Source organism: Panthera pardus, unplaced genomic scaffold (genome assembly GCF_024362965.1).
Source record: "Panthera pardus isolate Hobbes unplaced genomic scaffold, ASM2436296v1 HiC_scaffold_17, whole genome shotgun sequence".
Lineage (NCBI taxonomy): Eukaryota > Metazoa > Chordata > Mammalia > Carnivora > Felidae > Panthera > Panthera pardus.
The window spans coordinates 101,954,734-101,979,982 of NW_026526732.1; the positions used below are offsets into that span (position 1 = coordinate 101,954,734).

General features: G+C 39.6%; 1 protein-coding gene and 1 long non-coding RNA gene across 2 annotated transcripts in view; one reads left to right on the top strand and one right to left on the bottom strand.

Annotated features, from left to right (window-relative positions):
• PKHD1 (PKHD1 ciliary IPT domain containing fibrocystin/polyductin) overlaps nt 1-20,728 on the top strand; it is a 488,429-nt gene extending 467,701 nt beyond the window's left edge. The window contains exon 67 of the mRNA XM_019457395.2: nt 18,236-20,728. Coding sequence (XP_019312940.2) covers nt 18,236-18,690 — 455 coding nt within the window. The 3' untranslated portion in view covers nt 18,691-20,728. The remainder of the gene's footprint in view (nt 1-18,235) is intronic.
• LOC128777696 (uncharacterized) overlaps nt 1-25,249 on the bottom strand; it is a 477,594-nt gene that overhangs the window by 54,054 nt on the left and 398,291 nt on the right. The gene's annotated exons all lie outside the window — the stretch shown is intronic.

Consider the following 25,249-nt stretch of genomic DNA (forward strand, 5'->3'; position numbering starts at 1 on the left):
AGATTGCTTTGGCTATTTGGGGTCTTTTCTGGTTCCATAAAAATTTTAGGAATGTTTATTCTAGCTCTGTGAAGAATGCTTGTGTTATTTTGATAGGGATTGCATTGAATACTTAGATTCCTTTGGGTAGTATTGACATTTAACAATATTTGTTCTTCCTATCCAGGTACATGGAATATTTTTCTTTATTTTAGGAGGGTTCTTCAGTTTCTTTCATAAGCTTTCCATAATTTTCCATGTATAGATTTTTCACTCTGTTTAGATTTATTCCTAGGTATTTTATTGCTTTTGGTGCAATTGTAATGGGATCAATTCCTTGATTTTTCTTTCTCTTGCTTCATTATTGGTGTATAAGAATGTGACCAATTTCTGTGCATTGATTTTATATCCTGCGACTGCTGAATTCATGGATTAGTTCTAGCAGTTTTTTGGTGGACTCTTTTGGGTTTTCCATATACAGTATCATGTCATCTGTGAAGAGTGAAAGTTTAGCTTCCTCATGGCCGATTTGGATGCATCTTATTTTCTTTATGTTGTCTGACTGCTGTGGCTAAGACTTCCAATACTATGTTGTATAACAGTGGCGAGAGTGGACATCCCTGTCTTGTTCCTGACCACAGAGGAAAAACTCTCAGTTTTTCCCCATTGAGGATGATATTAGTGTTGGGTCTTTCATATATTCCTTGTATGATCTTGAGATAAGATCCTTCTATCAAGGTTTTTATCAAGAAAGGACTTTGTATTTTGTCAAATGTTTTCTCTGCATCTATTGAGAGGATCATGTGGTTCTTGTGCTTTCTGTTACTGATCTGATCACATTGATTGTTTTGTGGATATTGAACCAGCCCTGCATGCCAGGTATAAATACCACTTGGTTGGGGTGAATAATTCTTTTAATGTATTGTTGGATTTGGTTGGCTAATACCTTGTTGAGGATTTTTACATCCAAGTTCATCAGGGAAATTGGTCTATAGTTCTCCTTTTTAGTGGGGTCTATGTCTGGTTTTGGAATCAAGGTAATTCTGGCTTCACAGAAAGAGTTTGGAAGTTTTCCTTCCATTTCTATTTTTTGGAACAGCTTCAAGAGAATAGGTGTTAACTCTTCCTTGGCTGTTTGGTAGAAATCCCCTGGAAAGCCATCTGGCCCTGAACTCCTGTTTTTGGGGAGATTTTTTATTATGAATTTGATTTCTTTACTGGTTAAGGGTCTGTTCAAATTTTCTACTTCTTCCTTTTTCAGTTTTGGTACTTTATATGTTTCTAGGAATTTGTCCATTTCTTCCAGATTGCCCATTTCATTGGTGCATATTGCTCATAATATCCTTTTATTATTGTTTTTATTTCTGCTGTGTTGGTTGTGATCTCTCCTCTTTCATTCTTGATTTTATTTGGGTCCTTTCCTTTTTCTTTTTCATCAAACTGGCTACGGGTTTGTTAATTCTTTCAAAGAACCAGCTTCTGGTTTTATTGATATGTTTTCCTGTTTGTTTGTTTTGGTTTTTATGGCATTGATTTCTGCTCTAATCTTTATTATTTCCTGGTTCTGCTGATTTTGAATTTTATTTGCTGTTCTTTTTCCAGCTCTTTAAGGTTAGGTTGTGTATCTGAGACCTTTCTTCCTTCTTTAGGAAGGCCCGGATTGCTATATACTTCCCTTTTATGACTGCCTTTTCTGTGTCCCAGAGGTTTTGGGCTGTTGTGTTATCATTTTCATTGGCTTCCATGTACTTTTTAATTTCCTCTTTAACTTCTTGGTTAGCCCATTAATTCTTTACTAGAATGGTCTTTAGTCTCTAAGTATTTATCATCTTTCCACATTTTTTCTTGCAATTGATTTTGAGTTTCATGGTGTTATGGTCTAAAAATATTCACCGTATGATCTCGATCTTTTTGTACTGGTTGAGGGCTCATTTGTGTCCCAGTATATGATCTATTCTGGAGAAGGTTCCAGGTACACTGGAGAAGAATGTGTATTCTTCTGCTTTAGGATGAAATGTTTTCAATATCTCTGTTAAGTGCATCTGGTCCAGTGTGTCTTTCAAAGCCTTTGTTTCCTTGTTGATTTTCTGTTTAGATGATGTGTGCATTGTTGTAAGTGGGGTATTGAAGTTGCCTACTATTATGGTACTATTATCAATGAGTTTCTTTATGTTTGTGAATAATTGATTTATATATTTGTGTGCTCTTACATTTGGAGCATAAATGTTTACAATTGTTAGGTCTTCATGGTGGATAGACCCCTTATTTTATATATATATATTATTATATAATATTATATATATATATATATATATATATATATATATATATAATGCCCTTCTCCATCTCATCATACAGTATTTTAAAGTCTAGAATGTCTGATATAGGTAGGGCTACTCTGCTTTCTTTTGTTGACCAATAGCATAATAGATGGTTCTCCATCCCTTACTTTCAATCTGAAGGTGTCTTTAGGTCTAAAGTGGGTCTCTTGTAAACAGCATATAGATGGATCTTGTTTTCTTATGCATTCTGTTACCCTATGTCTTTAGACTGGAGCATTGAGTCCATTGACGTTTGGAGTACTGAAAGATATGAATGTATTGCCATTATGTTGCCTGTAGAGTTGGAGTTTCTGGTGGTGTTCTCTGGTCCTTTCTAGTCTTTGTTGCTTCTGGTGTATTTTTTTTTCCCTGTCTTTTCTCCCCTAACAGAGTCCCCCTTAAAATTTCTTGCAGGGCTGGTTCAGTGGTCATTAACTCCTTTAATTTTTGTCTGGGAAACTTTTTATCTCTCCATTTTGAATGATAGCCTTGCTGGATAAAGAATTCTTTGCTGCATATTTTTCAGATTCAGCACATTGAGTATATCCTGCCACCCCTTTTTGGTCTGCCAAGTTTCTGTAGATAGGTCTCCTGCAAACCTGATCTGTCTTCCTTTGTAGGTTAAGGACTTTTTTCCCTTGCTGCTCTCATGATTCTCTCCTTGCCTGAGTATTTTGTGAATTTGACTATGATATGCCTTGTTGATGGTCGGTTTTTGTTGAATCTAATGGCAGTCCTCTGTGCTTCCTGGATTTTGATGTCTCTGTCTTTCCACAGGTTAAGAAAGTTTTCTGCTAAGATTTGCTCACATAACCCTTCTACCCCTTTTTCTCCCTCTTTACCTTCTGGGACCCCTATGATTCTTATGTTGTTCCTTTTTGATGAGTCACTGATTTCTCTAATTGTTAAATCATGCTCTTTTCCTTAGTCTCCCTCTTTTTTTCTGTATCACTGTTCTCCATAAATTTGTCCTCTGTATTGCTGATTCACTGCTCTGCCTTATCCATCCTTGCTGCTGTGGCATCCATTTGAGATGGCAGCTCAGTAACAGAATTTTTTCATCCTGATTAGCTTTTATCTCTGCAGAAAGGGATTCTAATCTGTTTTCAACCCCAGCTAGTGTTTTTATTATCGTGATTCTAAATTCTGGTTCAGACATCTTGCTCGTATCTGTGTTAAGTCTCTGGCTGTCATTGCTTTCCTCTTCTTTCTTTTGGGCAAATTAATATAAAAACAATCACATAAAGGATGCTAGGGGTTTTCTGGTCTGGTTGTTGAGCTTGATAGATGAGAGAAAAAAGGGAATGGTAACAAAAGGGAAAAAAAGGAAACGTTTGAAAATTTGAAAAAAATGAATACAATGAAATAGAATAAAATGAAACATGGAAGTAAAAAAATAGAATTTGAAAAATTTACATAAAAGTAAAATATATAGTAGAAAAAAATTAAAAACATTTTTAATAGAAATGGAAAATAAAAATATTTTACTTCTCTTTCTGTATTCAAGAATAAGAAAAGGAAAATTGAATAGATGGACCAGCAAACAGATTGCTGTACAATTGAAATACATCGGTTTCCCCTAGAAGTTGAACTATGAAGCACTTTATAGTCCATAAACTAATGAGGCAGAGAGACTTGTGTTCCTGAAGAGTGAGGTTGACCCAGTTAGGTGAGGCTTAGTGTAATGGCTCTGTTTTCCACTAGATGGCACTGACTAGCTTACTTGGTGGATTGTTGTGGTGCCTATAGGTGTGTATGTGCATGCGCGGGAGGGGTGAGAATGGCGTCACCCAGCTACCTAGTATCTAGTATCAGAATTCTGTGCTCTCCTCAACCAGCAATTGTGCATCCCTCCTTGGTATCTAGCTTCCATCCACTCCCTGCTTTTACACTGTCCGTGACCAAGCCATCAGGTTGCCATGCAGCACCTCCCTCCTGAGTTTTATCTCAGATGCAGCTGTGTTTCCCAACCCCTCAATTTTGAGGGACTGCACATTTGACCTGCTCAGACCTTCTGGGGGAGGGTCTCACTGAGCAATGGCCGACTCCTCTGCCCACACCCAGGAACGTTTGTGGGACCATGCTGGTGCCAATGCCTAGAGACTGTGGCTGGGTGCCAGCCCACCCCAGAAAAAGTTTGCATGGTCGTGTAGCAGCATCGTTTCACAAATTATGGAAAATCACAACACACGTCTGGAGCGAGGCTTTACACTTAATGTCCTTGATCACCAATGAATGTGTTTGTTAGCCCAGGTCCACTTTGTCCTTTGCCTGTGGGGAGGCCGCACAGCCTCTACCAAATATCCTCCCAGCAGGGGAACCACCTCTCCCTGTGTGGCCCAAGGACCTTGCTCTCCATTCCTGGGGATTCACCCTTCCCACCAGCACACCACCAGGTATCGAGCTGTGGAGTTTGACTCTGCACGCCCCCTGCCTATAGAGTCTTAATGGAATTTAAACACTCTCCTTTCTCACTTTTTTTTTTTTTCAGTCCCTTGTATACTCTTTCTTTTCTCTCCAGCTGCTTTTGGGCAGGAGGGATATCTTCCATACTCTCCCGCCATCCCCATCCTCTCTCTGCAAGCAAAAACAGCTCCCTGCCCTCAGTGGCTTACTCCCTGTGGTCCCCTCTCCACGCCATGTACTTGCTGAGTTCTCTGGTTCAGGTTGTGAAGATTTGAGGATTAATACAACAATCAGTTTTCTAGGTGTGCAGGATGGTTTAGTGTTATCTGGCTGTATTTCAGGGATGAGAGAAGCAACAAAGCTTCCATGCTGTTCCCCCAACTTGGCCCCTCCCAGTTCAAGGGTGGAGTACATTCTTTATGTTGCTTGTTCAGTTGTCCATCTGCCTCAGACCCTATTTAGGCTCCAAGATCCATGTGGTTATATTGAACCTTCTATGCTGAATCCAATTCATCCAACACGAAATGCAAGAAATGAAGACTGGGCTGGGAAAATATGAGCAGTGAGGGTAGTGGGAGAGTGAGGAGAGATTCACTCTTAACGTTCCCCTTGCAAAAGAAGCCAGTGAGTAGTAACCACACAAATTTAAAACAATCATAGTCACACCGTATATTTTTTGCCCAAGAAAGTTTTAGAAGACAAAGGAGGTTAAGAGTAGCTGGAAAAGTTATAGCTGACTATGGTGAACCTGAAAGGGTCCAAAACCATGTAGTCTACCTTTTCATAGATAAGTGATATATGTTCCTGTATTTTATTCCTTTTTTCTAGAAGCTTGGTAAAATCCACCAATGGAACTCTATGTGGCATAGAGGGGCAATTTGAAATCTTATGTTTCCATTTTAATGGGGACTCAGCAATAAGGTGGAGGTAGAGGGGAGACATGCCAATTCATATGTTTTGATATTCACTAGTCTTCCTTCCCTAAAACCCAAACTTTCAGCTGAATGCCTTAGGACACATATCTGCTATAAATTCATTTTTTATCTAATTTGTCTGAGATCTAAGCTTCCTGTGGCATTCTGAGATCAAAGGATCTGATTCCTTCTGATGTCAGCACTGACATATAATGTGTGCTGACTTAGTTCTGTCTATAACCTCACAGTGGGAGGCGGCCAGCCTCCCTGGGCACCTTTACACAGTGCACTTTCATTTTGGCTAGGGAGCCTGTCAGGTATATTGCTGATTGGAGCTTCCATGTAAATAATTCATGGGAGATTTTTAAATGTTTTGGGCCTACAAAGGAAAGATACACTTGTGTTAGTCTTTTATGAATAGATGCTGACTTGAAGAACAAGGGGGAACAGATTCCCAATGACGATCTTTCAAAAACATGATACCAATATCTTTAATGGGTTGAAAATAGGTGACGTGTTGTGTTTGATTCCTCTTCTATGAAGTGGTATTGGTTTTACCAAAGAATAAAAATTCAAAGCCCTGTTTTTCCTTTAATAAATTGTCAGGTAGGAGCAAACTTAATATTCTTGTTCTTTGGTTAGTTGCTCATCTCAATACACTATGTCTTTTCCTCCTAGTGGGAGCAGTAATTATGGAGATGACCCCAAGCTCAGTACTTGGCATAGGACTGGGCATAATAGGGAGATAAGTTGATGGCACAAAAAGTTCCCTCCTGGTAGGAACTCAACATCCCAATAGGAAGACGAGGCTGTCATACAAAGGAAGGTGACCAATGATAGAAAGAGTTGCCCAAGTCAAATGAGAAACTCCAGTCAGCAAGTATTGAGGCATACATCAATATAGTATGAGTTAAACTGACTGAGCCACCCAGGTCCCCTAAAATTGTTTTTTAAGTCGAACCATAATACCTTAATGTTTATAAGAAATAGATTGATACACCTCTCTACACACAATGTGTTGTGACAATAAGGAGTGCATGAGTCAGGAAGTATTTTCTGAAGGAAGTGAGGCATTTGGGGAGATGAATAAAAGGCAGAAAATGCTGAAGGATAAGATGAAATGTTATTTCAGGCTTCGGGTGTTTTTTAAGGTAATTCTTACAGGTGGGAGCTGTGGTGATTAGGGGAATGAGTTCAGACTTTTGGGCTCAGAGGAGGATGCAGTCAGAGACTAAGCACTATGTGTACATAAAGTACTTAAAAGAATTGGACTTGAACATTCAGCTATATGGACTATAAGATGTCAGAGTTATAAATAAGTATACTTTTTGAAAACAATGCTTGTAATGTTTAAACTAGTAGGTACAGGGCCAACATGGTGGAGGAGTAGGGGGATCCATACGTCCTGCGTCTCTCAAACAAAGAAGTGTAGAAGCCAAAGGAATTTGAACACCAGAGCCTGGGAGGAAAAGAGACTGAATCTAATAGGAAGAAAACGGGAAAGCTGGAAAAAAGATAGGGGGTAACTGCGAACTGGGGGTGATAAAAAAATAAAGGCTGCACTGGCACAGAGGGGAGGGACCCCCTTCTGCAGAGAGGCAAAGGGAAGAGAAAGAACGGCTAGAGAGGTGCGGGACCATAGCTGGACAGGAGAAAGACCTCAGACTGAGACTGAGAGGGATACAATCTCTAGCTGCAGGGCTTACTTCGGACTGGGGCCAGCTCCCTGTTTGCACACCTGGGGAGGAGGGGAGCCAGCCCTTGGTGTGTTAGTAGGTCAGAGGCTCAATATGCAACTGGAGAAAGTGGTTCCCTCCCTAGAGGGCTGCACGACAGCACCAAACCTGCCTGCGTCCAGGGCTCAGTCTGCAGGAGGAAAAGGCAGCCATCTCCCTGGAGGACTGTGGGAAAAGACAAAGCCTGCCTGCCTGCATCCACCACCCCATGGACTCGCGGTGAGGGCAGAGGCTCTCAGTCAACAGTAAGAGAAGGCGGTTCTCCCTGAAGTGCTGTGGCACAAAGCCACCGGGACCACACATCCCCACACTGAGAGATGCTTCCCCAGGGCCAGAGTGCATGGAGCAGGACTTTGAATCCTAGCCAAGCGCAGGGTCAGGGGAGTTGGTGGAGTGAGAAGGACTGCCCTGTCTGCACCCACAGCACAGTGAGGACAACTTAAACAGAGTCCACCGGGTCTGGTTCCGTGGAGAAGAGACTAGGAGATCACCATTCCCTGCCCCCCACGGCCAAGGCCGGGCCTCAGGGATCACTCCCAGGGCCCATAGTGGAGGTGGGTTCAGAAAACGCCAAACCGTGCCCCTTTGAGCTGGGTAACTGCATATCCACTGGAACAACACACGCTGTGGACAGCTACTACCTACAAACACTGCAGCATTGGCTGGATTAACTATTCTCCTTCCCCCCTTTTCTCCGCCTTATCTCTTCCTTCCCTGAGGCTGGTTACTCTTGTTATTGGTTTGTCTAAACAGACATATTTAATCCAGTCTCTTGATAGATGCTCTACACCTTGATATTTACACTCCTTTCTCTCTTTCTCTGGAATAATCAAGCCATATAATTTCTCTGTTTGGGTAACTTTATCTTCGTTTTGTTTTCCCTGCCTCCTTCTTTATTTTCCTTTTTCTCTCTCTGGATTAAGCCTCTTAGTCTCTCTGCCTAGTCAATGTTTATTTTTCTATTTCCCCACTCCTGTCATTTCTCTCTTTGTATGTGCTCTTCCATTAGCACTGCCTCCACCCTGTTCTTTACTTGTAGTCAGTGTTCTTGTTTTTTTTCTTTTTTTTGTTTTTAGTCTTTAGGTTTTTATTTGTTTGTGTGTTTGCATGTTTTTGTCTCCTGTTTGTCTATCAGTTTTTCCTTTACAGGGCTTCTCCAAGGAACAAATCAAAGCACACCTGGAGGGCCCAAAACATCACTACAAGTAGGCAAATAAAATAACCAAAGTCACAAGAACAGAGAGCAAGTAACAATCCCTGAAAAAACACCTCCTGAAGGGCCAGGCCCTGGACAGTGTATGACCTTCCTTTAATAGTGCTCGCAAGTGCAGAGCACACAAGCTTTAAAAATGCATAAGGGACAGAAAACTAGCCAAAATGACGAAACGGACTAATTCTCCTCAAAAGAAACTCCAGGAAGTAGCAACAGCTAACGAATGATCAAAACCAATTTAAGCAAGTGCTTGCTTCGGCAGCACATATACTAAAACCAATTTAAGCAACAAAACTGAACAAGAACTTAGAATAATAGTCATAAAATTAATTGCTGGTCTTGAAAAAAGCACAGAGGACAGCAGAGAATCTATTGCTACAGAGATCAAGGGACTAAAAAATAGTCATGATGAATTAACAAATGCTATAAATGAGGTGCAAAATAAAATGGAGGCAGCCACAGTGGGGATTGAAGAGGCAGAGGGGAGAATAGGTGAATTAGAAGACAAATTTATGGAAAAAGAGGAATCTGAGAAAAATATAAAAAAATCCAGGAGTGTGAGGGGAGAATTAGAGAACTAATTGATGCCATCAAATGGAACAATATCCGTATCATAGGAATTCCAGAAGAAAAGGAGAGAAAGGGGCTGAAGGTGTACTTGAACAAATCATAGCTGAGAACTTCCCCAATCTGGGGAAGGAAACAGGCATTGAAATACAAGAGGCACAGAGAACTCCCTTTAGACGGAACTTGAATCGATCTTCTGTAAAACATATCATAATGAAACTGGCAAAATACAAGGATAAAGAGAATTCTGAAAGCAACTAGGGATAAAAGGACCCTAACATACAAAGGTAGACACATAAGGGTAGTAGAAGACCTATCTACTGAAACTTGGCAGGCCAGAAAGGAATGGCAGGAAATCTTGAACATGATGAACAGAAAAAAATTTGCAGCTAAGAATCCTTTATCCAGCAAGTCTGTCATTCAGAATAGAAGGAGAGATAAAGGTTTTCCCAAACAAACAAAAACTTAAGGAATTCATCACCACTAAACTAGCCCTACAAGAGATCCTAAGGGTGACTCTGTGAGGGAAATGTTGCAAGGACCACAAAGTACCAGAGACACCACTACAAGCATGAAACCTACAGACTCACAATGACTCAAGCCCCATATCTTTCCATAATAACACTGAAGGTAAATGGACTAAATGCTCCAACTAAAAGACAGAGGTATCAGAATGGATTAAAAAAAATAAGACCCAACTATTCGCTGTCTACAAGACACTCATTTTAGACCTGAGGACAGCTTCAGATTGAAAGGGGGGGGCGCCTGGTGGCTCAGTCAGTTAATTGTCCAACTTAAGCTCAGGTCATGATCTCACGGTCCGTGGGTCCGAGCCCCGCGTCGGGCTCTGTGCTGACTGCTCAGAGCCTAGAGCCTGTTTCAGATTCTGTGTCTCCCTCTCTCTCTGACCCTCCCCCGTTCATGCTCTGTCTCCCTCTGTCGCAAAAATAAATAACGTTAAAAAAAATTAAAAAAAAAAAAAGAGGGAGGGGTGGAGAACTATTTATCATGCTACTGGAAGTCAGAAGAAAGCTAGAGTAACCATACTAATATCAGACAAACTAGACTTTAAAGGCTATAGGAAGAGATGAAGAAGGGCATTATATATTAACTACAGGGCCTATCCATCAGGAGGAGCTAACAATTATAAATGTCTATTCACTGCATTTGAAAGCACCCAAATGTATAAAGCAATCACAAATATAAGGAACCTTATTGATAACAATGTGGTAATTGCAGGAGACTTAATACTCTATTTACAACAATGGATAGAACCTCTAGACAGAGAATAAAGAAACAAGGGCTCTGAAGTATATATTGGAATAGATGGACTTGACAGACATATTTAGAACTGTGCATCCCAAAGCAACAGAATATACTTTCTTCTTGAGTGCACATGGAACATTCTCCAAGACAGATTACATACTGGGTCACAAAACAGCCCTTCATAAGCCTTCATAAGTATAAAAGAATTGAGATCATACCATGCACACTTTCACAACACAATGCTAGGACTTGAAATCAACCACAGGAAAAAGTCTGGAAAACCTCCAAAATCATGGAGGTTAAAGAACACCCTACTAAAGAATGAATTGGTCACCAGGCAATTAGAGAAGAAATTTTAAAATATATGGTAACAAATGAAAATACAACAATCCACTTTGGGATGTAGCAAAGGCAGTCCTGAGAGGAACATATATTGCAATGAAGGCCTATGTCAAGAAACAAGAAAAATCCCATACAAAATCTAACAGCACACCTAAGGAACTAGAAGCAGAACAGCAAAGACACCCAAAACCCAGCTGAAGAAATGATAAAGATCAGAGCAGAAATAAACAATATAGAATCTAAAATGAAACCAAGAGTTGTTTCGAAAAAAATAAAATTGATAAACCTCTAGTCAGGCTTCTCAAAAAGAAAAGGGAGAAGACCCAAAAAAATAAAAACATGAATGAAAATGGAATTACTACAACCAATCCCTCAGGAATACAAGCAATTATCAGGGAATACTATGAAAAATTATATGCCAACAAACTGGACAACCTGGAAGAAATGGACAAATTCCTAAGCACCCAAACACTACCAACACTCAAATGGAAAGAAACAGAAAACTTGAACAGACCCATAACCAGTGAAGAAATTGAATCAGTTATCAAAAATCTCCCAACAAATAAGAGTCCCGGACCAGATAACTTCCCTGGGGAATTCTACCAGACATTTAAAGCAGAGATAATACCTATCCTACTCAAGCTGTTCCAAAATATAGCAAGGGAAGGAAAACTTCCAGACTTATTCTATGAAGCCAGCATTACTTTGATTCCCAAACCAGACAGAGACCCAGCAAAAAAGAGAACTACAGCCAATATCCCTGATGAATATGGATGCAAAAATTCTCAACAAGATGCTAGCAAATTGACCTCAACAGCATATGAAAAGAATTATTCACCATGACCAAGTGGGATTCATTCCTGGGCTGCAGGGCTGGTTCAACATTCGCAAATCAATCAACGTGATGCATCACATTAATAAAAGAAAAGATAAGAACCATATGATCTTGTCAATCTGCAGAAAAGCATTTGACAAAATTCAGCCTCCTTTCTTAATAAAAACCCTCGAGAAAGTCGGGATAGAAGGAACATACTTAAACATCATAAAAGCCATTTACAAAAGGCCAACAGCTAATATCATGCTCAATGGGGAAAAACTGAGAGCTTTCCCCCTGAGATCAGGAACACGACAGGGATGTCCACTCTCACCGCTGTTGTTTCACATAGTGTTGGAGGTCCTAGCCTCAGCAATCAGACAACAAAAGGAAATCAAAGGCATCAAAGTTGGCAAAGATGAAGTCAAACTGTCACCTTTCACAGATGACATGATATTCTACATGGAAAACCTGACATACTCCACCAAAAGCCTGCTAGAACTGATACGTGAATTCAGCAAAGTCACAGGGTACAAAATTAATGTAGAGAAATCGGTTGCATTTTTATACACCAATAATGAAGCAACAGAAAGAGAAATAAAGAAACTGATCCCATTCACAATTGCACCAAGAATCATAAAATGCCTAGGAATAAACCTAACCAAAGATGTAAAAGATCTGTATGCTGAAAAGTATAGAAAGCTTATGAGGGAAAGTGAAGAAGATACAAAGAAATGGAAAACATTCCGTGCTCATGGATTGGAAGAATAAATATTGTTAAAATGTCAATACTATCCAAAGCAATCTGCACACTTAATGCAATCCCAATCAAAATTGCACCAGCTTTCTTCTCAAAGCTAGAACAAGCAATCCTAAAATTTGTATGGAACCACAAAAGACCCCGAATAGCCAAAGCAATACTGAAGAAGAAAACCAAAGTGGGAGGCATCACATTCCCAGACTTTAGCCTCTACTACAAAGCTGTAATCATCAAGACCATATGGTATTGGCACAAAAACAGACACATGGGCCAATGGAATAGAATAGAGACCCCAGAACTGGACCCACAAATGTATGGCCAACTAATCTTTGACAAAGCAGGAAAGAGTATCCAATGGGAAAAAAAAGACAGTCTCTTTAACAAATGGTGCTGGGAGAACTGGACAGCAACGTGCAAAAGAATGAAACTAGACCACTTTCTTACACCAGTCACACAAATAAACTCAAAATGGATGAAGGACCTGAATGTAAGGACACCATCAAAACCCTAGAGGCGAAAGCAGGAAAAAACCTCTTTTGACCTCAGCCACAGCAATTTCTTACTTGACACATCTCCAAAGGCAAGGGAATTAAAGGCAAAAATGAACTATTGGTACCTCATCAAGATAAAAAGCTTCTGCACTGCAAAGGAAACAATCAACAAAACTAAAAGGCAACCAATGAAATGGGAGGAGATATTTGCAAATGACATATCGGACAAAGGGTACTATCCAAAATCTATAAAGAACTCACCAAACTCCACACCCAAGAAACAAATAATCCAGTGAAGAAATGGGCAGAAGACATGAATAGACACTTCTCTAAAGAAGAGGTCCAGATGGCCAACAGACACATGAAAAGATGCTCAATGTCACTCTTCATCAGGAAATACAAATCAAAACCACACTGAGATATCACTTCACGCCAGTCAGAGTGGATTAAATGAACAAATCAGAAAACTACAGATGCTGGAGAGGATGTGGAGAAACGGGAACCCTCTTGCACTGTTGATGGGAATGCAAACTGGTACAGCTGCTCTGGAAAACAGTGTGGAGGGTCCTCAAAAAGTTAAAAATAGATCTACCCTCTGACCCAGCAATAGCACTGCTAGGAATTTACCCAAGGGATACAGGAGTGCTGATGTATAGGGGCACTTGTACCCCAATGTTTATAGCAGCACTTTCAACAATAGCCAAATTATGGAAAGAGTCTAAATGTCCATCAAGTGATGATTGGGTAAAGAAGTTGTGATTTATATATACAATGGAATACTACATGGCAATGAGAAAGAATGAAATACGGCCTTTTGTAGCAACGTGGATGGAAATGAAGAGTATTATGCTAAGTGAAATAAGACAGGCAGAGAAAGACAGATACCATATGTGGATCCTGAGAAACTTGACAGAAGACCATGGAGGAGGGTAAGGGAAAAAAAGTTTACAGGGAGTGAAGGATGCAAACCATAAGAGACTCTTAATAACCAAGAATAACCTGAGGGTTGATGGGGGTGGGAGGGAGGGGAAGTGGGTGATGGGCATTGAGGAAGGCACCTGTTGGGATGAGCACTGGGTGTTGTATGGAAACCAATATGACAATAAATTTCATATTAAAAAATAATAAATAGTATCAAATATATAAATGCTTAGAGCTAAATTTAGCAGTAGATGTGTAAAACCTCTACACTGAAAACTACATAACATGGCTGAGAGAAGATCTAAATAAATAGAGTGATATACCATCTTCATGGATTTGAAATCCTGATATGGTTAAGATGTCAATATCCCCCAAACTGATCTACCAATCTCAGTAAAAATCACAGAAGGTTAAAATAATGAATAAACTAGTATGTACATTAAATTTCCATGAAATACTCCTATGAATGATTCTGTTGTTCCTTCCTCAAGTCATCCTCATTGTCATCATCATCATCACTTTCATTATCATCATCACAATAACAGAACTGCAACACAAGAGTTTAGCTTTATAGGGCCCCTCTTAGGTTACAAGGTGCTAAAAGATGTTGTAACTCATATGCTTTCATGACAGCATTATGATATAGTAGACCAAATTATCCCATATTGCTAACAAGAAAACTGCAATTCAAAGGTCCAATTACTTTTTCTACTAAACCCAGAACCCAGAACTATTGAACCATAGGTTCAATAGTTTGTCCTATTCCAAAACTTGAATTCTTATCACATGTCCTGAGCATGTGAGCGCATACACGTGTACACACATGCGCCTGTATGCACACACTATGAACACTAGCCAGAATGTGAACTTAAGGACTTTGTTACTGTGACATGACTTTACAGATACCTAGTCCGAAAAAGCTTCCCACTTTCTTAAACATTCCTTTAGCAGAAAAGGAAACTAATATCAGTGTTTAGTTAACAATGAAATAATTTCTATAAAAGATGAAAACAAAGTAAGAGCAAGCCCATGTTTTCAAAAAAGCTATAATTTCTTGGGGGAAATATAAAATATATTCACATCCTTATATTTATAGTATTCATTCAAGAAAAATTCATTAGCCCCTATAACTACCAGGAAGTTGGATAACCACCAGTGGTAATACAGCCTGACAGGAATATTTTTATTTTCAATTGGTTTGTATCTTTATGTGCACCTACAAATGTTTTGTGTTTTCTTCTGATGCAATAGAGATACACTGTTTTGCTTTCCCTAGATTACAAGATGTCTTCTGTCATAGAATCTCTGAGAATAGTTCTGAAGTCCTTGATGCATACCTAGACGTTCAATAAATACTAACCTTCCCTTCCACTACCACTGTTATAACTTGTACTCAGAATCTGTCTATTCTTCTCTTCAACATATTTGACTCTGGCCTATTGTTCTTTATTATATCTTGCTCAGACTATTTCAGTAGCCTTTCAAATGACCTCCTTCTTTCCCTCACAGTTCATTTTCTTCTCATAGAAAGCCTGTTCTTCCCATGATGAAAATAAGATGTCACTTCCCTACTCTAAAATCACCTCCCCATCTTCTATGAAATAAATCCATACTCCTTAGTAGAGTTTTCAAGAGCCTTTATTTATTTATTGCCTCTATCAAGTATTATTACTTTTTTTTCTTTTAACACTCCCCACACCACAGGCACATCTATATACACAACCTCAGTTCTCAGTGTCTTGACCTATTTTTTTTTTTTTTTTGCTTCCTGTCTTTGCATATGCCAAAGCGTATACTGGAATATCTTCCCACAATATTATCCCTCAAAACCAAGTCATCTCCTTTGTGAAGTCTTCCTAATCTTTCAGGCAGTAAGTATAAAGTAATTCTTCTTTTGTCTTCCCTAGTATTTTCCCTAGACACTTGCTATCACACTTATTACCAGGGTCTCACCTTAATCAGCTTAGAGATCTGTTTCCTGGAGAGCAGGGGAGAAGTTCCCAGGAGCTTCTAGTAGGACCTAGTACAGGCTCCATCCATGCATATTCTAGTTTCTGTCTGTCCCCACTACTGGAGCATAAACTGCAGGCTATCAGGACTGTGTCTTGTTCACTGGTGTATTTCTAGGCCTATCATATAGCAGGTGCTCAGAAAACAATGAATGAATGAATGAATGAATGAATGAACAATGAACTAATAAGCTAGTGAGAAAATAGATGAATTCTACAATGAAGAATCTCTGGAGGCTGAGAATGATTCCTCCTACAATGTAGTTGGAGCACCTGAAAGGGACAGCATGATTGAAAAAGGGTAAAGAAAGACAAAGGTAGAATTTGAGAAGAATTTAACAAGTTCATTCTTTTGAGATATTGAATCTGAGGCAATTTTGAAACTTATGAATGAAAATGTTTCAAACCTTCAGCAACCAGATATTTGGCAAATAAATGCAAATCTAAGAGCCGACATTTAAGAAAATGGGTGAGAATGGAATGTATATACAAATTTAGGCAAACTTGGGAAAAAAGACACTCCCAAGTTAGACATCTGGGGTCTCTCTTGTTGATGGTGCATATTTGTTTATTTTAAGGTGAATTTGTATAATATATCCATCTGTGTGAGATAAAGATATTCAAAAGGCTATTAATTTAGGATACATTTTATTAAGGTAAAACATAGACAAAGTAAAAAATTATGTGAATGGAATCATATTAAGTAATTATGTTAAATGGTAAAGACCATGCTAGCTAAGTTTGAATCTTGTGTCTACACTTGGAGGCTTTGTGACTTCGGACAAGCAACTCAACCCTCCATACCTGTTTTTCCATCTGTAAAATGAGGACAATAATGGGACTAGCCTCATGGAGTGGCTATGAGGATTCAGTAAGTGAATGGGCATAAAGCATTAAGAACAGTGCCTGGCAAGAATGAGTACTGAGTACTAGCAATTTGAATTATGATGATTATTATTTATCTAATCTTCACTACATCATAGATTCTGGTTAGTGCTTAGCATGATTCATCTTATTTAACCTTCAAACAATTCTATGAGGTAGATACTATCAATTTAGCTGTTATACAGATAGGAAACAGGCACACAGAGGGTAAGTACAGTCTGCACATATATTCAGCAAGTAAGGGACCAAGCAGGAAATCTAACCATACTTGTTTGATTCTAAGCTTGCATTCTTTGTTCCTTTGCTATGTCACTTCTAGAGGCCATCTTTCACATATTTAATACCATAAACAACTGTTTTGGTAGGTTTCATTTAACTGTATTTAGCTCTATCTAGCTCTAGTTCATCATCATTTACTTATTCTCTAAGTAATATGATAGTTAGCTCATTCACTTATGGCATGATCATATTTTAAAGGCTAGAAGTGTTATTGCTTATATAATACATCCTTTAAAGAATTGGGACAAATTAGGGCAAAAGTGCCCAGATCATCTGTTACCATGGCTAGTACCAATGTTGTACTCTTTGGAGTTGAAGATTAATTCTGTTGAATGGTGGGGTGGGGGGGGGGAGGTGGAAGTACAAATGAAATGTCAAGGGAAGAAAACTATAATTAAATTAAGACTTTTAAAATGAAATACATTTTAGTAAACTGTTAAGTAGCACCTGAGAGTAATATGAAATTCTACAACCGAGGTCCAGAGAGGCTAAGAGACATGATGAAACTCACAGAGCCAGCTAGCAGGGAAGAGAGACTTAAACATTTATTTTGGGACCCCAGTCTAGTGCTCCTTCTCTCCTTCCACTATTATATAACCATACGTGTACACACTCATATGGATACATGTTTATTGATATGTTTGTATTATCTCTACATACGTTTATATTCATGTTTTATAAAATCAAAGATATTCAGATTGTGAATTTGTCATAAAAGCCAGTGTTAGGTAAGACTGGCTTTTAGAGCTCAAATTTCTTAATACAAATGGGAGTTGGCATGCTTGGTAAGGCCTGACTGTGGTCTGGTTTTGGGATTTAAGACATTGTGCTTAGAAGGAGAAATCCTTGATGACTTATCTAGATCATAAAAAGTATTTTCCTGGGAAGTGATATTATCAAATTTTTATTAAATAATATTAATTATAAATTGGGCATGGGATACAGTGAGTTTTTTTAAAAAAATATTTGTTTTGAGAGCAAGAAAGAGAGAGCATGTGCACATGAGTGGGGGACGGGCAGAGACAGATACTCCCAAGCAGGATCTGTGCTGACAACATGGATCCCAATAAGTGGGCTCAATCCCATGAGCCAAAATCTAGAGTCAGACACTTAATTGACTGAGCCACCCAGGCACCCCTGCGGTGTTTGTTTGTTTGTTTTGTTTTAAGGAAGAAAAATATATATTTCTAAAAGTATTTGCAAATCAATAAGCTGATACAACCTAATCTTTAATCAACAGCATCTTTTCAGGAATGTTAATATATAAAGTGATGGTTCTCAACTGATTTGAGAACTAAATCCAAGTCTCCCCCTACATCTTTTCTCTCACAGATAAGAAGATGAAGGTGATGGTGGACAAATTGAACCAGCTCCCCCACCAGTCACTGAATGGAGTGTCCAGAAGGAAGGTCAGCCACCGTGCTGTCCAGAAGGAGGCTGGCCGCCAAGAAGAGGCTGTTGCTCCTGCTCTTGGTCTTACCAGCGTCCCATCCCAGGGGCACACGTGTGCTCCAGGCTCTCTTGCTCAGCAGGTATACCTGCAAGAGACTGGGAACTGGAGGGAGGCCCAAGAACAGTTGGTCAGATACCAGCTGGCAGGCCAAGATCAGCAGTTACTGCTCTGCCCAGACTTCAGACAAGAGAGGCAGCAATTGCAGGGGCAGAGCCAACTGGGCAAGGAAAGAGGCAGTGTGGGGCTTTCTCAAGAGAACAAAGATTCTTGTGGTGCTACTCAGGCATTCTCTCTTCAATCAGTTCACCCAGAAACTATTCAGGAACAGCTGTGATAGGTGCACGATAATTCATGTTCTTAGGGGCTTTGTTGAGAGTTTAATTAAGGGCAAAGATATAAAAACAACCTGGGGAAGGGAATTGTCCATGGACCAAAGTTATATATATATATTTTAAGTAGTTCTTTCTGTTAGTAGCTGGGTCAAATTTACAACAGAATAAAACTATTTGGGGAGACCAGAGATAACCAAGTGCCCAAGCAGATTATTAGTGAACTCATTTTTGAGAGCACTGATTTTTGGAGAAGATAATGTGTACAGCTGCCCAATGAAGGAGGGAAGACCTTGTGTCATGGCAGCCTCTCTAGACTGTGTTCTAAGGGTTCTAATTAAGGCCAGAGTGGAAGGTCAACTCATACCAAGTTGGGGAAGGATGCTAAAGGCAATTTCACCTAATTCATACATTCACAGAGGGCTCATCAGTGTTCAAACAAAAGAACACTTTAGGCAGCCTGATTGTGTCCTTGGCTCTGGATCCAGAAGGCTTTATGCTCCAAGAGAGTAAAGCAAAGATAGCTGAGGTGAGAAGAATTTCCAGAAACAACCTGTTCTCAGCTGTTCCTAAAATATAAACCAGGATTTTCTAATCTCTGAAAGATTCAGAGGCCTTCTTATGTTTGAATTAGAACAGAGGAAGGAAACATACTCTTCTATTGCAGAATTTTCAATAATGATGCCCTGTAACTAATCCCATAGTGGGTACTGGCAGAAAGTCATCATCTCCAAGGCATCAATGGGAAAATATCTTTGTACCGTGAGGAATATTCTCAGCCTTTTGTCTATTCTTTAGATGTATTATAGAGATTTCAAGCCTTAAAGCTGCTCGGAAAAGAAGATGACGCTGTATTAGATTCTGAGGGAGAAACAATTAGGTATCAAGATTGATGTTCATCAAGAAACTGGAATCCAAGTAATCTGTGTTTAAGAAGGGCATTGATGGGAAATCTGTTCTATAGAAAGTTACTCTGGAGGCATAAACTGTCTTTCTGCAGGGTAAGTCCTTTTTGTATTTTGTTTGGGCACTAATAGTGTTCAAAAACATAACAAAGAAGAAATAACTTGATGAACTTAGGCAGACTATGCCTCCTCCAGTTTAATTAGTCCCAGCTATAACCTTTTTTTGTAGCTTCCTGATCTCTGAGGTTACTCCTATTTGCATTCTTTGGTAGATACATTGAGTTGTCAGAGATCTGCAATATTTTGTACAAAAACAATTCAGAAGTTAAGACTTTTGAGAATTTTAAAATGATATTCTTAGCACTACTGCTTTGGGTTTGTCTACACATTCTCCCTTTCATTCCAGTGACTTCTTTTATCACCACAAATTCCAGCCCAAATTTATTTCCTGAGCTCTATAACATATAGTTAGCTGCCTACTGAGGACTCCCACTAGGTTATCTCACAGACACTGAGAAGTTAAGATGGCCTTAAAACATACTCCTCCTTTTCATGCCTGCCCTAATGCAACACACAGCTCATTGCACTCAGACTAGATATCTGGAAGTCAACCAGGACTCCTTGTTCTATCTCATCCTTCTCAGTCAGCTACCACTGGTTATTTCTACTCCTTTACCCACATCCCAACCTTTACTAGCTTCTTATCAATCATCCATGTGCCACAAGATTAATCTTTCTGGAAAGCAAGTGTGATCCTATCCCTCCGTTTAGGAATAACCATAATTAATCTATCAAAGCTCCCTTAGCCATGCTTGGAATCCCTCAGGCCAAAATGGACTCTTTGGGCCAGAACAGTGGCCAGAAATATCCAGAGTAACTAGCAGGGCTCTAGCATATGGCATGGAATCTTAGAGTCTAGTTAGAATCCTTTAACCCATAATTAAGCCAGTCCTCTTTTTCTCCTCAGAAAACGGAACAATTAGCTCTTGGTTCATTTATGTCTGGAGATGAGCTAGTTACATAAAGCACCACTATTGGCCAAACCTAAACTTATTCAGACCATTAACATGGCTAGTTCAAAAAATATTTGCCGGCAGCAACAACCTTACTCTTTACTGAAATAAATAATTGAAAAGTGTCATGTTCCTCTGTTATTTCAAAGAATCTCTTCTTGGGGCGCCTGGGTGGCGCAGTCGGTTAAGCGTCCGACTTCAGCCAGGTCACGATCTCGTGGTCCGTGAGTTCGAGCCCCGTGTCAGGCTCTGGGCTGATGGCTCGGAGCGTGGAGCCTGTTTCCGATTCTGTGTCTCCCTCTCTCTCTGACCCTCCCCCGTTCATGCTCTGTCTCTCTCTGTCCCAAAAATAAATAAATTAAAAAAAAAAAAAAAAAAGAATCTCTTCTTGCTTCCCATTTCTGATTTTTTATATATGGTGGCTTCTTTTCCCCCAAGATAGTAAACAAATTAAAATTCTAAAGAGTTCAAAAATATTTGCAAATATTTCTGGATATTAAAACTGAGAGGGAAGGATAATGAGAGATAAGGTAGTTTCCACAATCTGTGAAGTTTTAGGGATTGTGTTCAGAGAAGGTACCAGAGACAGAATTTCATGTCTCTCAGAGTGACAGGCTGAGCCAGTCTGACCACAATTGTATCTTGCAGATTTGTCCATATTGTTGCCCAGTGAGGCTACTGAGAACCAAAAGGCCCAGACCTTTCAAAGATTAGTTAATAGCTCCCTTCCATCTCACAGTCTAAGGCTAAATGTATGAAATCACTATACATTGAAATGTATGCAAACTGTATGCAAAAATGAATATGGGGAAATTGAATGTAAATCACATGCAAATATTATTCATCCAAGCTTCTATAAAACCGTACATGTCAATAACAGTAAAGGATTTTAATTAATTCTGTCATTTAAAATTCATGCATTTATTCCATATTTTGTTTCCAGGATTTATAATGTATTCAGTGTCAATTTTGAAGGAGCTATAAGCAGAAGGAATTACTCTACTGAGTGTAGAACACAGTTGATTTCAACCTATGTGATAGCACTCTGATTAACTGCAGATATATTTGAGAGATGAATCACATTTCCTGAATGTAATCTTTTAAAAGGGATAAATCACTTTCATAAAATTAAATGAAGTCTAATTGGTAGAATATGGAGATTTGCGTGTTTACAAATATTCTTCTAACATTTGTTATATTTATACATGAAAAAAGACCAGGGTTCTCTTTGCTTAGAACAACTCAAGAAGAGACCATCAATCTGGTCTCTTTTGAGACAGAAGATTCATTTAATGCATTTGGAAGACTTTCTAGAATTTACTGGGTTTTGAAGAATCATTTTTCTCTTTTATTTCAGTATCAAAATGATCATTCATTTATTATCACCATATATTTTATTTCAATATTAGTAGTTGTAACAAGGGGAAAGAGACTCAATCTCCTTTTGAAAAATGTGGGAAATGGCCACTTGTCTCTACATTGTATAGATGAAGGAACAGTCATTACTAAACTCTTGCAATGGTCCAGGCAAAGTTGGAAATTTGTTTGGACTGTATCTGATTTTAAGATTTCCTCAACTTTAATGGCACATCTGTCCAGTAGAATGATGTAGAAAATTATTCAAGCTATACTATTAGGGTAAAAAAAATATAAAATTGCAAAATAATGTGTTTATTATGCTTTTACCTCTAGTTTGTTAATGTATAGAAAAATTATGGAAAGGAAACCAATAAAGTTTTGAAAAAAAAATAGTTACCTTTAGGGAATGGAGCAGTAATATGGGTAGATTTTCACCTCAAATTTTTTATCTTTTTGTATTTCAATGTTTTTATAGGACCTATTACTACCAAAACAAATTTAAAAAAAATATTTTCTGCAACTTATGATTGATTAGAGGCTAGCAATCTCTTTAATTTTCATCCAAGAGAACTTGCTGATATAAAATGCATTTAGTTCTGGATGGAGGACTTACATATATATAGGCGAAGATAAAGAGGGTAGAGAGTGTAAGATGAATGGACCAGAAAGAGAGGCCAAAGAGGAATGAAAGGAAAAGGTAAAGTCTCCAGCTTGGGAAAGGAATGTTTCTTGGTGGACAGTGATTAGAGTGCTAACAAATCTGTGTTCTCACCAAAATATCCCTGGAATGTCATACAGGGCATGCAACCTAGGATCCCATCTATGTGAGGGACCTATAAAGAAAATTTGTGTATGGCTACAGACTTGGCATTTCTCAATCAGATTCAATTATAAAAGAGCCACCTTCCCATCACGCATATGGAGGAAACACTGGGGAAGCAAACACTCACCCTAAGTCAAGGGCAGACACAACACAATGCCCACAGTACTGAGAAGTGCCTACCATGGGTTGTATGTTTCTCTCCCTTGGATCAGTGCCATACTGTGTACTTCTTCTAGCCCAGCTCCATAAGAACCTATTCTAAACCCACACCACATGGTATTAAGACCTTGAACACAAAGGACTGACTCTTGAAAGCATCTATCAAAGCACATTTATTTGGCAGATTTCATAGATTCAGTTTTGTGATAGAGCCTTAAGTTAAAAGACTGTGAGTTTTAATTTGCAAATCATGAGTATGGCCTGAGAAATCAGATGCTCCAAAATTTTCTTAAGTTTGGGGATAAATAAATAATCCTGTAAGGGCACCTGGGTGGCTCAATTGGTTAAGTGTCTGACTTCGGCTCAAGTCATGATCTCATGGCTTGTGAGTTCAAGCCCCATGTCAGGCTCTGTGCTGACAGCTCAGAGCCTGGAACCTGCTTCAGATTGTGTGTCTCCCTCTCTCTCTCTGCCCCTCTCCCACTCACACTGTCTCTCTCTCTCTCTCTCAAAAATAAATATTTAAAAAAAATCTTGTGTGCTTATCTATAGTTTAGACAACTCTAGAAGATATATAAATTTAGGCTGTAAGTCTAGTAATACCAAATTTTCTCTTTAGTATTATTTTCTACATATCTTCATTCTGTTCCCAAGGATGTTACTACCTCAATTATCAGCTCTCTTTTCAATGTCATCAATCTCTCCTCATCTACTGGATTATTCCCATGACTATCCAACATGGTTAAGTAGACCCCACTTAAAAAAAATAAAGTTTCTTTGATGCTATAGACCCCTCCAGTTCTCTTTCTCATTTTTCTACTATTCCAGCAAAATTGTTTAAAAGATTTTTATTCACATATTCCATTATTTCCTTATTTTTCATTCATACTGCCAGGCACTCCAGAATGTTTTCTGACCCATCTACAGAACAGAGACTACTCTTGTGGTAATCACCAGTGACTTCCATACTGTCATTTCTAAAGAACAATTCTTTATCTTCATTTTACGTGACATCTCAGGAGCACCTAACCCAACCTTTCTCTTCCTCTTTCTTGAACCACTTTCCTCTTGGCCTTTGTAATGGTTCCACTCATTGATTCTCTCTTATGTCACTGAATATACCTTCTCAGTAAGCAGTAAAGTGAAGGCTCAAACCTGGGTTTCTGATCCAAAATCTTGTTATCCCCTAAAAAGAAAATCCAGTTGAGCCTTTCCAGTCTTTTGACTTATAGAACTGAGAACTAATATGTGGCTAACTAGGAAGTATCTTTTCTGAGCCCATTTGTCTTAGAAATTCCAAGTATTGGGCCAACATGGCAGAGAAGTAGGGGGATCCATACTTCCCACGTCTCTCGAAGTGCTGAAGCCAAAGGACTTTGAACCCCAAGAGTCTGGGAGGAAAAGAGACAATCTACCAGGAAAAAAGTTGGACAACTTGAGAAACAATAGGTGGGTGATTGTGAACTGGGGGAGATAAAACAGGCTGTGTAGGCATGGAGGGGAGAGATCCCCTTTGTCTCTCTGTCTCCAGAGAGACAAAGGGAAGAGAAAGAGTGGCTGGGGAAGTGTAGGACTGTATCTGGACAGGAGAAAGACCTGGGACTGAGAGGGATCCTTTCTCCAGACTAGGGTCGGCTCCCTGTTCGCATACCTGGGGGGAAGGGGAGCGAACCCTGGGTTTAGTGGTAGGTCAGGGTCTCAGCCTGCAGGTAGGAGAAGTTGGTGCCCTCCCTGGAATGCTGTGGGAAAAGACAAAGCCTGCCTATGTCCACCACCCCCAGGGCTTGGTGGGGAGGTCGGCAGCACAGTGGGAGAAGGGTGTCCTCCCTGAAGTGTGGTAGCACAGACAAAGCCAGCAGCACCACGTATCCGGTGCATGAGAGGCATTTTCCCAGTGCCAGAGCGCACAGAGCAGGTCTTTGAATCCTAGCCAAGCGCAGGGTCAGGGGAGTTGGCAGAGAAGGACCACCCCCATCTGCACCAGCAGCACAATGAGGATGACTCAAACGGAGTCCACTGGGTACAGGTCAGGGTCCATGGAGAAAAGACGGGGGATCAGCGTTCCCCCCAACCCCTGCTGCCACCACCACCACCAAGGCGGGGCTTCAGGGATGTCTGAGGGGCCCACAGTGGAGGCAGGACAGTTTACACCAAACCATGCCTCTCCAAACCAGGTAACTGGGCATCTATTGGAGCCAAACAGACCCTGTTAAGCCAGATGGACAGCTACTCTAGACCAGCACTGCAACATTGCCTGGATTAATTCTAGGTCAATTCTGGATATATAGATATATTCCCTACCCCC